The 17,324-nt window shown below is 34.0% G+C and overlaps 1 protein-coding gene across 2 annotated transcripts; it reads right to left on the reverse strand.

Annotated features, from left to right (window-relative positions):
* Positions 1–3,074: 3,074 nt before the first annotated feature.
* On the reverse strand, positions 3,075–10,208 carry LOC123534903 (uncharacterized). Of its 2 annotated transcripts, none has more exons than XM_045317372.2 (2): positions 10,052–10,208; positions 3,075–3,664 (listed from the first exon to the last, which is right to left on the reverse strand). In XM_045317372.2, the coding sequence occupies exons 1-2, from the start codon at positions 10,065–10,067 to the stop codon at positions 3,282–3,284; spliced, it is 399 nt and encodes a 132-aa protein (XP_045173307.1). In that variant the 5' UTR covers positions 10,068–10,208; the 3' UTR covers positions 3,075–3,281. The 2 variants fall into 2 exon arrangements, with proteins under 2 accessions (XP_045173307.1, XP_045173305.1); XM_045317370.2 differs by lacking the exon at positions 10,052–10,208 and adding an exon at positions 4,110–4,361.
* Between the last annotated feature and the right edge of the window lie 7,116 nt (positions 10,209–17,324).

The raw sequence follows: 17,324 nt of genomic DNA on the forward strand, positions 1-17,324 counted from the left end.
ACAAAAGGCTTGACAGATTTAGATAAATTTTGGTACACATGTGTAACATCATAAAATACAGGTCAAGTTCGATTTAAATTGCACCTTCTTGTGGCCATGTCTTTCTTATGGTTGCCATTCTTCTGTGACAAGACTGTATTGTAGGTGTATTCGTCACTCCTGTGACAGTTCTAGTTATCTGTAAAATCCTAATGCTAAATGTGATACAGATTGGGCACATTAATAACTGTTTCTGTTTTGAAACTGGTCACACAATTCAACTTAAGGTTTGCTTAACAGCACATAACAAAAGGTATTTTTAAGCAAAGGCATGCTAGTTTTCGTTGAGTGTCTGCAAAATTTCTGTATGTTTTATACTTCTTTTGTGTTACCTAGTACATGTGCTTTTACACTGTATACGTATGTACAGTTTTACATAACCATTTTCCATGTGGAATGTTGTATTGGCAACTGTGTTATTTTATTGTGGCTTTCCTGCTGGACTTGTTCTTGTCCTGCTGTAATTTCCTGTTATGAAATATTTCTCCACAGAGATGATTTAGAGTTAAGTCTGTTAAATTTAAATGCACTTATAGTAGTAGGCAATGTTATATGTTATGTTTATATATCTTATATTTTTACATTTTTTCTTAATTTATCTTAATTGCTGTAACTTATGGCTCACTATACTGCTTATGTCTTTGTATAATTGCAAAATTATTTTGTCAACAAATATTATTCAGTAATATTTTTTTTTGAGAGAGTTTTACTTTTATCTAATTTTGCTTTAGGGATAGGGTAATAATCACCTAACATGGATAGGGTAATACTCACTTACAGGGATAGGGTAAATAATCACAGAGATAGGGTAATGATCACTTACATGGATAGGGTAAATAATCACAGGGATAGGGAAAATAATAATCACAGGGATAGGGAAAATAATCACAGGGATAGGGTAAATAATCACTTACATGGATAGGGTAAATAATAACTTACAGGGATAGGTAAATAATCACTTACAGGGATAGGGTAAATATTCACAGGGATAGGTAAATAATAACTTACATGGATATGGTAAATAATCACTTACATGGATAGGGTAAATAATCACAGGGATAGGGTAAATAATCACAGGGATAGGGCAAATAATCATAGGGACAGGTAAATAATCACAGGGATAGGGCAAATAATCACAGGGATAGGTAAATAATCATAGGGATAGGGTAAATAATCACAGGGATAGGGTAAATAATCACAGGGATAGGGTAAATAATCACAGGGATAGGGTAAATAATCACAGGGATAGGTAAATAATCACAGGGATAGGGTAAATAATCACAGGGATAGGTAAATAATTACTTACAGGGATAGGGTAAATAATCTTAGGGATAGGTAAATAATCACAGGGATAGGGTAAATAATCACAGGGATAGGTAAATAATTACTTACAGGGACAGGGTAAATAATCACAGGGATAGGTAAATAATCACAGGGATAGAGTAAATAATCACAGGGATAGGGTAAATAACCACATACAGGGACAGGGTAAATAATCACTTACAGGATACGGTAAATAATCATTTACAGGGACAGGGTATATAATCAATTACAGGTATGGGATATATAATCACTTACTTGTGAAAATCAGTTTAGGACAGACTGACATCCAAGAACACTGAATGCCTGGACAATAGTCGCTGGTCTATTCACCTAATCTGTTAGTGCCTCGAGGGTACAAGTGCACAACAATTTTCAGACATCCCCAAATATTGTGAGTAAATCAAGACCCTCAAAGAACATGAAATAACTTGTTATACCTTGAAATATACAGTATTTACATAGTATATGATTGATATTTGTTTGACATATTGTTACTAGATATGTTTTTATTTAATTAATAATCTGTGATACGTGCTTTATGACTGTTCTCATAGTTTGTCTAAAAATATATAAATTGTGTGACCCAGTATAAGAGGTGTATTCATACAGCGAAAAAAAAACATGATTGACAGCGGTTTGAAATATATGTTTTGTTCATTTGTCTTTAGTTTTTGGATATGTATAGTTTGATATTTGAGCCGTGCCATGGGAAAACCAACATAGTGGCTTTGCGACCAGCATGGATCCAGACCAGCCTGCACATCCGCGCAGTCTGGTCAGGATCCATGCTGTTCGCTAACGGTTTCTCTAATTGCAGTAGGCTTTAAAAGCGAACAGCATGGATCCTGACCAGACTGTGCAGATGCTTAGGCTGGTCTGGATCCATGCTGGTCGCAAAGCCACTATGTTGGTTTTCTCATGGCACGGCTCATTTTAACTTGTTTCATTATCTGTTTCTATTATTATGAAATGGTTTTAAATTAAGAAAAAAATGCTTTATTACATATCATATTTATTTTCCTAGGATCCTCAACAAACTGTCATATTCTTGTAAGGTGAGCTTATAATATTACATAGAATTGTAAAAATAAAATATGCCGATCTCATACATATGAAATTTGTTGTTTTTATTTTCTCATTCAACTGAGGTAACCTTTTTGTTAGGTCCTGTCCTGATTGTCAGTTAACAGTATTTGTGACAATTTTATTCCCGGTATGCATTCCATTGATTGAGTACTTTCATGGTTTGTTCTATACAAACAAGTATAAAATACATTTTTATAGCTCTTTGTTCTACAGAATGAAAACAAAAGCTGCATTTGACTTTAACTGATATCAAGGACGTAGATAATTACGTACTTGCCCAAATTTTGTTCCAAATTGTTTTCCAACCTTTAAAACGCGTGCACGTTTTTAACATGGTTAACTTCCTATACTGTTGATTGACATTAAATTTTAGAGAACACAGCGCTCAACAGATCTTGTTGTAGGAGAAACAGTGCTTCCTTAATTAAAATAGCTGGAATCACAATAACTAAAGAGTTCTAAACGTTTTAGTAGAATATTACCTATAAACAGCATGTGGGAGCGATTTAAGCTCTTTTCAAAGCTCATGATAAAGTTACCCCGCTTGTAATAGGAAAGCATTATTTTAGTACAATTAATGTATACCAGTACTGGCATTAATTACGGTAATGACGATGAAAAACTAGTTGAATAATGATTGAACTTTAATTAAATAACGATCAAACGTATTATATAATGAATAGATCTATGTATATTTTGTAAGATATAAGTATACGACCTAGTTGACATTGACATAATACAGAAAATCGGGGTAAAAGTAGTCCTTTCATATCACAGATAGTTTGAAAAAAGAAGTTCCAGAAACACACTTCAGTCACGCTAGGAATCAAGTTTTACAAATTTTGGAAAAATTCTGAAGCGAGTTCTACATTATTAGCGTGTTTATCATTAATAACATCTGCAAATTCTGGTTTTCCCATCTCCTTCAGAGCGCGTTCTAGATCTTTAACTTTGTCCTTGTCCTTTGACCCCGCCCTTAATGCCTTCCACGTAAGTAGTAGCCTCTGTGTCGCCTCTATGATAAGTGTGTCACTCGCTCCTAATAGACCAGTCTCTGAACCTTCGTTTGTGGCATTAACAATAGTTGTTGTTGGTATATTTAGGTACATGCACAGCACGAGACCATCGACCTTTGCAGCGCCTATTTCACGTGATAAGATGGCGAGGCTTCCTTCGGTCAGTACCATCGATTCTTTCCCTTTTCCGGCAGTTGATCCTAGTAAAAAAATAAATAATATTTTGTTTACAGAAATCAAAGAAAATCTTAAGTTGTTTGCTAGGAGATATGTTTGATATTTTTGTACAGTACTTGAAAAGTGAAAAATATAAATGTTGGATCGGGATTCCTAGATTAAAGTCAATTCCGCGTAACTTTAGAGCCAGCTGTTGTTTAAATTTCAGAGTGAAAGTTCTTTTGTTGTCATTTTGATTGAAAAATAACATCTGAGGTTGTTATATAGGAGTAAATCCCAAAACCCGCAGTTAACGGAACTATTATTTTTGATGTATAATCGAAGGTGACAGAAAATATCAGGATTCCTAATCGTTTCCTTTTTCATAGATTCAAAATAATTCTTTCAAACTCAAAGATTTGTAATTTTTGACAACTTTGAAAATCTGCCAAGAATAACACGCATATTCCCATATCTTATTTTGTTTACCTGTGGACGACGCCCGACCCGATTCACGCGATGCCGGTCTCTGAGAACGACTTTTATCCAATCTCCGTTGTGACGGCATTTTTTCTCATGAAAAATTCCAACTACAGTTTGATTTATTCCTAATTTTCTAAATATCCAATTATTTTGAATAAACACTGTGTTTGTTGGAGAAACTATGCTTCGAAGCATACAGTTCTCTCTCTTTCACATATTGCATAAAATATAGACTTTAAATTATTGAACTCCAATGCCCCGTTACCAACCTATTAGTATCATATATCTAAACATTGTGACGAGACAATAGTGGCATTATAATGCACTTACTTTCAACCATTTCTCTGATCGAATTTAGAGAAGCATAAAGTAACTTAAACAACGCACGTTTTGTCATAATTGTTTACATACACGGAACATTGTTTGTTTAACTGAGATATTGGTAAACAAGCGTATTTTAATTGTGGTCAATTATTGAAATAATAATAAAACCACTGCTCTTAAGGCATTGTTTAACTATTTTATCCTTTATGGATTTAATAAATCAGTCTGAAAGACAGCTATATCCCCCGCCACTGTTATGGATAGTGGAAGGGTTGATGGTATTGGGTAGAAGCATTCACGTTGTTAAGTATATTTTATAGTCCGTGTATGACAACATCAATGCATTTGAAAATCCTTTAAGGGGTTTAGGAGATACAGAGCGGACAGAAAATGGAAGGCTCAAACCTTTGACCTTGAGTTGTGACCTTGACGTTGAGTCGACATGGCTGACTCATGAGTTCTGCACATCATCTTGATGAGGTGATCATTTGACCCAAGTTTCATGAAAATCCTTCAAGGGGTTTAGGAGATACAAAGCGGACACAAAATGGAAGGCTCAAACCTTTGACCTTGAGTTGTGACCTTGACGTTGAGTCGACATGGCTGACTCATGAGTTCTGCACATCGTCTTGATGAGGTAACGATTTGACCCAAGTTTCATGAAAATCCTTCAAGGGGGTTTAGGAGATACAGAGCGAACATAAAATGGAAGGCTTAAACTTTGACCTAGAGTTGTGACTTTGACCTTGAGCCGACATGACTGACTCACGAGTTCTGTACATCGTCTTGATGAGGTGATCATTGGACCCAAGGTTCATGAAAATCCTTCATGGGGGTTTAGGAGATAGAGAGCTGATACAAAGTGATACGGACGGACGGAGACCATTCCTATAACGCCCCCCCCCCCCCACCTCTCACACACCACCACCACCACTCGTGGCGGGGGATTAAAAAAAACCCCAAAAAACCCTGTATTTATACATGGATAATCAGAAGTACACAGACGTCACGTGTGAAAAATTATCGTTCTTTAATTGAATCAAAATCCAAGATCTAGTGTATCATTTTGATAATAATCTTTTAAAGGTGGTCAGTCACATTTGACCATTATCTTATGACATTTTTCAGTTTTCATATATTCTATTTGAGATTTATTTAAGGAATATAGAGTTAGATCCCTATTAGAAATGCAGATTATATTACTTTTTATGAAATTGTGTAATCACCTCCCTTTGATATTAAAGAATTTAAAAGTGGACTATTTCTTTTTATTTCAGTTTGATTTCTAGTTTAAATTTACATTTGATGATCTGGATTATTTCAACTATCTGAAACAAAAGGCAAGTTTTAAAACAACGTGTAGCTTCGGAATTCATCTATTTTCAATCTACAGAGATAGACAAAGGGAGGTAATAATAATTAAAAAAAAAAAACACTTGCATTTCTAATTATTTTTGGCAGAATATGTTGTTGGCAATGCAAATATTTAACAACTTTGATACAGTAGTAGTAGTGCTTATATTCATGTTATTCTCTAGGCAAAATATATTTATTTGATTTATACTTATGCCGTAGTAACGCTATCTTGGTTGGGCAACCAGGATAGGAAAATCAAAATTTCAAAAATACTTCCAGTGAAATTTTGACTTGGTGTAAAGGATCATTTGGTTGCGTTTTGAACAAATCCATTAGTTGACTTAAGTCTGATTAACTATCTTACTTTTTTCATGATACTGGAAACTGAAATCATTTTATTCTGAGTTATTAAGTCTGTTTATAATTTTTTAAAAAAAAAAGAGTTTAAAAACGAGATCACAGATACTGCACGTTTTTACTTGTGCTTGGATTTTCGAGAATTTCTTCCGCTAAATATAACCTTTAATACGTCATCACCGAGGTCTCTAGCATAGCGGCAGCAAGAACTTTTTCAGTATTTCAATCTGTTTACGATAATTTTGCTTTAATGATAAAAAATTATTTTTCCATAGGAAAACTTATTAGACTACGAGTGGAAATTGAGCCTAATATTCTTTTATAGACTGTCTCTATATATTCAATAACGTGGCATATAACAAAGACATGTTCTGTATAGAATAACGCATGACACCACAAACACATTCTTGAAAAGAAATTCCAAAATAAGTCTAATGTTAAGAAAAATATGCGAATTCAATTTTATATTTACAAATCATTATCACGTTCATTTAAATCTACCACCTAGTTTTTATGTGTGTTTTTAGCTCACCTGAGCAATGCTCAGGTGAGTTTTTCTGATCACTCGGCGTCCGTCGTCTGTCGTCTGTCTGTCGTCTGTCTGTCGTCTGTCAACATTTAGCTTGTGTATGCGATAGAGGCTGTATTTTTCAACTGATCTTCATGAATTTTGGTCAGAATGATTACCTTGATGAAATCTAGGCCGAGTTCGAAAATGGGTCATCTGGGGTCAAAAATTAGGTCACTAGGTCAAATCAAGGAAAAACATTGTGTATGCGATAGAGGCTGTATTTTTCAATTGATCTTCATGAAATTTTGTCAGAATGATTATCTTGATAAAATCTAGGCCAAGTTCGAAAATGGGTCACCTGGGGTTAAAAACTAGGTCACTAGGTCAAATCAAGGAAAAACCTTGTGTATGTGATAGAGGCAGTATTTTTCATTTGATCTTCATGAATTTTGGTCAGAATGATTATCTTGATAAAATCTAGGCCGAGATTGAAAATGGATTATCTGGGATCAAAAACTAGGTCACTAGGTCAAATCAAGGAAAAACCTTGTGTATGCGATAGAGGCTGTATTTTTCAATTGATCTTCATGAAATTTTGTCAGAATGATTACCTTGATGAAATCTAGGCCAAGTTCGAAAATGGGTCACCCGGGGTTAAAAACTAGGTCACTAGGTCAAATCAAGGAAAAACCTTGTGTATGCGATAGAGGCTATCTTCATGAATTTTGGTCAGAATGATTACCTTGATGAAACCAAGGCCGAGTTCGAAAATGGGTTATCTGGGGTTAAAAAGTAGGTCACTAGGTCAAATCAAAGAAAACCCTTGTGTATGCGATAGAGGCTGTATTTTTCAACTGATCTTCATGAAATTTTGTCAGAATGATAACCTTGATGAAATCTAGGCCAGTTTTGAAAATGGGTCATCTGGGGTCAAAAACTAGGTCACTAGGTCAAATCAAAGAAAAACCTTGTGTATGCGATAGGGGCTGTATTTTTTAATTGATCTTCATGAATTTTGGTCAGAATGATTGCCTTGATAAAATCTAGGTCAAGTTTGAATATGAGTCATCGGGGATCAAAAGCTAGGTCACTAGGTCAAATCAAAGAAAAAAAAATTGTTTTGTAAAAGAGGCTGTATTTTTTAATCGAGGTTGATGAAATTTAGTCAGAATGATTGCCTTCATCAAATCTAAGTCAAATTCGAATATAGGTCATCTTAGCTCAAAAACTAGGTCACTAGGTCAAATTGAAGAAAATGCTTGTTTACACTTAAGAGACCACATTTTTGATCCAATCTTAATGAAAATTGGTCAGAATATTTGTTTCCATGAAATCACTATGTCAAACATGTTTACACTGTTATGGTATGTTTATCAGGTGAGCGACCAAGGGCCATCTTGGCCCTCTTGTTTTAAAATACTTTCGAAGAGAAAGTATAGCTATTGCACTCGCCCTGGCATCACTGTTGCCGTTGGTTAAAGTCTATGGTAAAGTCAAACGTCCCTGTTACTATCGAGACTGTTGACTTGAAACTTAAAGTGGCTTGTTTATTGTCAAAGTCTTAGCCAGATGGACAATCCCCATAACTCTGATTTGTACTTCGACAGAGTTAAGTTTCTTTTAAACTTAGAATTTGTTTTGGTTAGTGTTTTTGATAAAGTCAAATTATTTTTATCTCTGTTACCAAAGCTTCTGAAAATTAAGTAATTAAGTTATTGTTTACTATCAGGTAGAGCTATCCCCATAACTCTGTTTTTTTTTTGTTTTTTGTTTGTTTTCTTCTTCTAAAGGCAGATTTCTAGGTTACTATCAAATATAGATTTTGAATTGAAACTTAAGTAGTTCTTTACTATCTAAGTCTTCATTTCCAGAACTCTGTATGAATTTTGATAGAGGTATGCACCTTTTAACTTGGATTGTATTGGTTAATGTTCTTAATAGAATCTATTATATCTGATAGTATCAGTTACTTTGGAGGTGAGACTTAAAATAATTATTTAATGTCAAAGGTCAAAGTCTACACCAGGATAGACATTATCCCTTTCAATGGCAATGGTTCAGTTCAGAGTCAAGCCCAGAGAGAAGTCGAGTGTGCTGTCTTATCGGAAGTTGTATTGTGCTTCATTGCAGTTTTAGGTCATACTTTTATTACTTTTTTAGAAGCGATTAGCAACAACATCTTGGTTTTATCGTTGTAATTATATGTACATGTAAATGATAGACATAGTGTTATATAACAAAGTCTCTTATAATTCTAATGTTTTGAATGACTGTGTACTGTTGTTTTTAATGTTCTGATTATTTTATGTGCACGTATTGTTTGTACACAGATGAGACTATAATAAAGAATAATATTATAATATAAAAGGGGTTCCGCCGTTCGCTGGTGGGTTTTTCGTATCTAATGTAAGTAGATGTTCTTTTATAAAACATCATAGCCAATTTCGTCACATATGATTTTCATATGAAATGATTACCAGATGAAATGCGTATTAATTTCTTATGATAATCCTATCAGTTTCATATGTGGCGACATTGCTTGTATAGTCGTAACCTTAAATCTTTTCTAGTTGTTGGAATAAAATATGATTTAGAAATGAAATAAACATAATTCAGAATTATTTTCTAAAAACTCGGAATGCATTGTGTAACATTAAACACCCGGATTTACTTTAACATTTTCGTAAGGTTGTTTTTATCATTGAAATGTAGTGTATTACAAAGTAGATGTAAAGAGAAGTTTAATGGAGACCGTGTTTGGTATTATGTAATTTTTCGGCAGTCGGATCCCCTGTGAAATTTGTAGACATTTTCTTTGTACGTAGCCAGGTAACCGTTAAACATAACCAGTAAAAAGGAACATATTTATATACAATGAGAGAGTAATTTATAAATTTATAATCTTTCAGAATATACATAGAAAATAAAATTTTGAAAAGTAAATGCCGTGATACTAGTACAGATTCTATGGAAACATGTGTAATGAAACTGAATCATTTTTTTTTTTCAATTTGTTGTTGACTGAAACACAAAAAAACAACATTTGCCATTTTGAATAAAATCGTACAAGGTTAGTCTTGTATCAGCCGAGTTTTATTTAATAAAAAATCAAGATATCATTCGGTAGCAACCTGCAGTTACTTGAACAAAATAAATCAAGATATCAAATACTAGTTTATTCTTTCTCAACCAATATGCGTTTCTAAAGTTTATTTTATTGTACATACCTACATTAAAACCAAACGAACTTTAAAATCAATGCTATTATCGATCACTATACATTGTATTGCCAACTCCATTTAAACATACCGATGAAATTTAAGACGTTTAAATTGATAATAATTAGTTAAAAGTTAATTGTCTGAGAGAAAATGAAACATTTAAAGATCAATTTACATACCTTCTTCGGTAGGCATTTTAAAACAATAGTCCTTCCGTGTAATAGCAATTAAAATTCAACCTTCTAACTTCTCAAGTTTGTTTACACTCGATCTTATGTTTACAACGGTTGTTAGATCTATAGAAAATTGAATTTCAATAGGACTTGATCGAACACGCTGGTTCTCCGTCTACTATGAGATAATCCGGTATAATTTATCGCCCTTTGTTGAAATAATATATAGATATTTGCGTTCTCCGATATTTTGTCCATTTCCTTTTGTGTTCCTCACCGCCGGTTTTACGTACACGGGCAAGAAACACCACCAAGCACCAGATTAGAATTAGTATAAGTATACTGGTTTTGACCAATATATAGATGCGACGCGTGATTTTAAATATGTATCATAAAACTTTTTGTACATGAAATTTATTTGTTACAATATTATTTGAACCTGTGCATACTATATATATTACCATAAAATCACAACAATTCCTTGATACCTCTTACATTAACTTTTGACAAGGGGATTAAGTATAAATGTTACCATTATCCCTATATCTATTTTATCTACTATTTCCAGCCAGTGTTAAATAATATTAGATGTATGTTATTGTTGTGTATTGCTACCGGATATTTGTACTTCTCCATCTTTTCATGTTTTCATCTTTTTTGTTTGTTAAAAATCTCAGCAAATTGGGAAGTAAAGAGTATATACATAAATTTCATTGCTGGAAAATTTTTAAAATATAGACATTTAAGATGGTAGGGCCTACAAGATTGTTTGTAGTTTTATATATCATTACTCCAGTATGGTATTTGCATCTTTCAGAAAATTTCATCCACCAGAGTTCTTTTAACATTTCAGATTTACTTGTCTGCAGTTCTTTATTCAAAACAATTCTAGCAACTCTTCCTTGAAGTGCAAAAATCTTATTCTAACACGATCAGATTCATTTTCCTATTAAACAAAGAAGGCTGGAAACAGTGAATTATTAAACAACAATTCACTGTTCTGACGTCACAATGATTACGTCATAGCGTCAAGCGGCGTAGCGGCCCGCTGGAAAAGAACCCGATTGAAAACGGGCAAATATTTAATGCATGCCGACAAGGATGTACTTTAAAGTCCTTAATAACGTGTTAGAATCGAAATAATATATCTCTTTTAGTGATTTGCTCTTGAATAAATCACTGTTTGTCGTTCAGATGCATAGCATTATATCACTCGGGCTGCGCCCTCGTGATATAATTCCTTCGCATCTGAACTCCAAACAGTGATTTATTCAGCGACAAATCACCGATGAGATATATTATTTCTTAATTAATAAGCCTTTACTGCATGTATAATAATAATAATGTAGCTTATCTCGTTGAATAATTGCTGTTTTAATATCTTCTTAAACCACGAAGATTGTATGTCGCGTTTTACCCATTTCGTTTTCATAGGTGCATGTTTTATCAGGATATTGTTTAAAATAGAATAAAGAAAATGTAGTGAGGTCAGAGAATGTTTCTATCAAATGAAATGGTGCAGTTGATAAGTCGTCCCGAAAACTGGCTTCATCAAAATTTTTGAAAGACCTGTATGTTATTGTCTTGTGACTGTCGTCTTGATTTTCATTAGTGTGTTTCATCGATCTCGTGAAACATATTGGGTAATGATCACTGATATTGTAGTTTGGCACCAATATTTCACGAAAATATTCACATCGTGTAGTATATATAATATGATAAATTGACTGTGTGAGGTGCCATATGTCTACGGCTTCATATTCCGTTGAGATCGCACTGTATAAATGGACATCATCGGATGTGTTAAGACAAAATGCAAAACACGTAGGTTCCTAAATTGTATTATTTAGATTACCGTACACGCACACGTGATAGATAGATCGGTAGATAGGTAGGCAGGTAGGTATGTAGGTATAGGTAGATAGCTATCCCATGTGTCAATGTGGTCGCAATTTTTTCTCTTTTAGCCGTGTATATTTTCAATCTGAAAGAATTAAGTTATTTTGCGAAACTTTTTTTTTCACACGATAAATGTACATGTTTAATAGCGGAAGAAAAGAGTAAGTTTGTACTGTACAAGTTCAAAAATAATAAAACAAATAGTTAAGGCACGCAAGAATTTTCACTTACCGCCACATGCAGCAGTTGTCGAGGTAAATTCTACATCGATCGCCATACATTTAAAATGCATTGAGAACTTCTAAGCCTTCACTGTCATCGAACACCACATCTTTTGTGTCTCCACCCACGTCGTTCCTCGCTCCGGCATCTAGTAATACCATGTTTTTGTTCGCTCTTTCCTTTTCTTTCTTAGTGTTGTACGTTCTCGTCTGCTTGTTTTCGTCTTTAGTTGTGCCCATCTTTTCGCCAGTACTGAAAACGTCACTTCTACTTTCCCGTGGCATGTACGGAAAACCTGGCGTTATTTGCTGGTTTCCACCCAGAGCGAAAGCGCTCGAAGATCTAAAAACTCTCGTGACAATAAGGTCATCGTCCTCTATTTCCTTGTCTGCCTTGCTTCCTCTGCAACAACAACAAAGGAAATCTATCAATCTGGATATGATAGATTTTCTTTTTGTAGTTTCGCGGTTTTCTTGCATTGTGTTTCTGTAATATACTGTATTTTTTATGACGATTAGATCGCTTAGATACAACGTAACGTTGTGACGTCATAATACCAAAATCTCTTATTGGGGAGACCATCAAACGTGCGTACAACTTGCAGGTTAGAGAACACCAATTGTTTTTTTTTCATAGACTTCCATTAACATTATCCCGTGTACGGTCTTCCATAATCGAAACATGTATGTACATTTAATCGCATTTATGCAAGACCTATCTTAGTTTCACTTAAATAGCGGAAAGTGATACTTTGTTGAAGTAATTTTCGTGTGAATGAGACGACCCCTTGTTTACATCGTTGGCATGGCGGGAGAAAATTGTTTGATAAAACATTTTTTTCAAAACTCATGAAATGTAGCAATTTTTGTCAAAATGTATAACAAAATAAAAAATCCAATTTTGAAAAAAAAAACATACTTCATGGGTTTGTTTGTATGACTGACCAATCAGAACTGACAAACATTACCTTATACCCATATATACGCGTACCTTATTCCCTGTACTTTTTAATTGATGGTCTCTGACCTGTATTTTAAATACTTTTTGCCGTGCACCAGAGATAATATTTAAATATGAATATAAGCTCATGTAATTTGACTGCCTCGCGTAGAATATCTACAGTTGGCTTAGCAGCTTAAAAATTCTGAAATCATGGCGTAGCGTCATTTAATTCTTTATCCAGAAAAGGTAAATCATATCAAGGACAAATGGCAAATCGTGAACCGTCAATATCTCTTTCGAAGATGAAAATGTCGACACGTGAATTATTTCTTAATAATGTCATACAATCAGCTTAAAACCATGGGAAAATGCACACGGAATTATATACATGATAGAAAATGTACACTTTTACTACTTGGAACACTTTTATAATAAAATAAGGCAAAGCCTCAATGCGAGCTCGAGGAAATCAGATTTTTAACTAAAAAATATTTCAATAAAACTCTTCACTTATCTAACGATAAACTATTCAGTTAAAAATAGTTATCATAAGTCCAGAAAGTGATATAAATATGCATATTATTTCAGATTTCACTGTCTTCGCCGACATTAAAAAAAACAAAACATTTCTGCCAACAGATCTCCAGAACTTTGGACTGTCAGTCTACCAGTACCAAAGTTTCAAGTTTAAATCAGTACAAAACGTCTAACCCTTAGAAATAATGTGATATTTTGCTATATATGCTATTTCTTTGTCACAGTAGTACGGTTTTGCATCTGTACAACAAATAAAGTAATTTGATAGGTAATTAAAAATAATCGAAAAACTGGTAACGAAGATGACATAAAAGGTTGTTGTGATTGTCTTGTCCGCACCTCCAGCGAGTGGAAAGAACAACGTATCACCCATTGGAATACACAGACAGCAGAAAACGGTGCTGCTGGCAAATTCAGAATAAACTTGATTTGTGTCCATATCACACGGATGCCCCCATACTGTGCCCCCAAAACAACGGTGCCCCTAAAAGTTGACATGTTGAACAAATTGTTTTCAGATAATTAGGTAATGTGAGAACTTATTTTTTTCAAACGAAATGATTTCGTTTAAACGAAATGATTTCGTTTAAACGAAATGATTTCGTTTAAACGAAATGATTTCGTTTAAACGAAATAAGTTATTTCGTTTAAACGAAATGATTTCGTTTAAACGAAATAGTTATTTCGTTTAAACGAAAACATTTCGTTTAAACGAAATGATTTCGTTTAAACGAAATAACTTATTTCGTTTAAACGAAATGATTTCGTTTAAACGAAATAATCATTTCGTTTAAACGAAATAAACTATTTCGTTTAAACGAAATAACTTATTTCGTTTAAACGAAATGATTTCGTTTAAACGAAATGATTTCGTTTAAACGAAATAAAAAAAGTCTCACATTACCTAATTGGAAAAAAAGTGTGTAACATGTCACTTTAGGGGCACCGTACCCCTAAAGAGCAAACGTTTTAGTACAGACCATCTTCACATGAAGAATGTTCGACTTAATGTTGGAAGCAAATTGTATTCAGATAAGATTTTGCATCTGAGCAACATTGAATCCGTTTCTTCAAAAAGTGTATGAGGAGTTGAACACACCAAATTTCTCCACTATGGTCTATTTTGTGAAAATTAAGAAAGGGCCATACTTCTAGAAAAAATATCCACAGAAAAAAGTCCATTATTTATGGTCATCTTCACCTCAAGGTCCTTCATCTATGAAACTTTCAATAATTTCCTTTCAATGGCGTTTGAGGAGTTTGAAACACAAGACTTTTCTCTATATTCTTCATATCAAAGGGTCATAATTGCGGTAAAAAGTCACAGCAAAAATTCTTCCTTTATGGTCATCTGCACATCAAACGTGTTTGGAGCAAATCGACTAATGCTAGTAGTGTGGGAGGAGTTGGACACACAAGATTTCAGGACAGACGTACGCTATATGCCCCCACATAAATGTTTCGGCATAAAAATGAACAATTATTTATTAGGGGTAAAAATTTCAATCAGCTAGTTTTCCAAAATAGTACGTATTTTACCTGAAACAAAAATCATTTGTTTGTACCATTGTCGAATGAAACACCTTTTGCTATACGGCCAAACGAAAACAACATGTAAACCAACTATTAACTTGCACACCATTCGGACACTAGTGACAGACGTACGTATGAGAAAGACCTATAACTGTGTCGGTGCGACAAGCAAAACAAGCAATTTCATTATTGCAGACCGAACACGCGAAACTGTTTTAATGTTTAGGTTTTCACTACTTTCAGCTTGTGTTGTGTGTACATAAGATGCCAGTTTCTATAAATAGTTGAACGCCGTTTTTTAAATTCCAAATACACACAATGGCAACGGAAAGCATGATGTGTAAAACACAAAATGCTCTTCTAAATTGATATTAAAAGCGATTCCTAAGAACTAAAAACGAATTAACTCAGTGCCTTTGCAGAAGACAGAGCAACAAGAGATACACCATTAAGGACCCAAACGAAACAGGCAAGAAGACAGAAATTAAAATAGCTCAGCCCCGATAAGATTTACGAACGACCTGTCATAGAGTAAAATCTAAGAACAACAGATCCGAAACAACTATTTATATTTTCATTCTTCCTTCGATGTAACATACCGTTAGAAGGTCATGTATTTCAAACCTGGATAAAAAATACCTGAAGGAACCAGAGACAAACAAATCGTAACACCATTTCATTACACGAAGTACAATACTGCATCCTTAAAATGATTACTTATCACTTGTGTAAAGAACGGTTACTTTTACTTATTAATTAACATACGTATGGTTTGGATATACTGTACTAACTCGACAGTTTTATGAATAACCTTGAGACATTTTGCGGTTCGTTTTTTGAAAACATTGTACCTGTATTTGAATTTACTGCTATGAATTAAACATGATAATAAAACATGAAGTAATCTGTAACACAGTGATCAAAAGACATTTTTTGTTACTTTTTAAAGAAAAGATGTTCAACCTTTTAACTGTGGGGAAGAACATAAAGTGCATTCTAGACATTCTTTCGAGTAAGTTAGACCAGCAGGGTGGAATGAGCTTCTGCATACCAGCGCTGAATGACTCTCTTACATCTATGAATTCTATATTTTAGCAGGGTGTCAAACCAACGGCAGTCGGAAGCAAGTGATTCGAACTCCGCGCATTAAATTCTCCTCTATTAAAGCCACTTTTGAGACGGTATATAATGGTTTGCCATATTCTTAAATTCACATGTAAACGAACTTCTCCCTAGTATCACTAAATTGGTGAATCTATTACAAGGTGTTTTTCCTGTGAAATACAAACAAGCTGTTGTAAGACCTTTGCTAAAAAAGCAGGTCTTGAACTGGAGCTTTTCAACAGTTTACAACCGTCCTGTGAGTAACGCTCATTTCTGTCGAAACTTATTGAGAAAGCTGTTCTTTACAGATTAAACAAACATGTAAATCAAAACAACCATTTGCCTAAGAACCAGTCTGCATATAGGAAATATCGCTTCTCTGAATCTGCATAGCTTCGGTTGGTTAATGATTTTCTAAGTGGTATTGAGAAACAGGAAGTCATGACCCTTATTGCAATTGACTTAAGTGCCGCATTTGACAATGACTACCCTGACGTTCTTCTTGTCCTAAAAGCACGGTATGGTGTCTGCAAAAAAGCTCTTCAATGGATAGACTCCTGCTTAAGGTCTCGTACTTGTAAGATTAACATCAACAATGCATATTCATCAGACCGTCAGCTTGAATACCCAAATGCATATCAGTCTACGGTTTTGCTGATGATCAAATAGTAAATACAAACTTTCGTCCCACATCTGCTTCCGTAGAATCACAGGCGGTCGGAGACCTCGAACGGTACGCAATTACAATCAATGATTTGATGAATAGAAACAAACTGAAAATGAACACTTCAAAAACAGAATTTATTATGTTTGGTAGCAGATATTAATTGAACAACTAAAAAAAAAATCGATTAACATTGCTGGTAATGATATCAAAAGTGATAGTACAATAAGATATCTTGGTGCATTTCTTGACGAAACCTTTAACTTGAAAAATCATTTAAATCACAAATGTCATACAGCCATGTTGAATTACCTACGAATTAAGAACCGATAATATTTAACCAAGGCAGCCACTGAAAGTGTAGTTATTTCACATCAA

Source organism: Mercenaria mercenaria, chromosome 12 (assembly GCF_021730395.1).
Source record: "Mercenaria mercenaria strain notata chromosome 12, MADL_Memer_1, whole genome shotgun sequence".
Classification (NCBI taxonomy): Eukaryota; Metazoa; Mollusca; class Bivalvia; order Venerida; family Veneridae; genus Mercenaria; species Mercenaria mercenaria.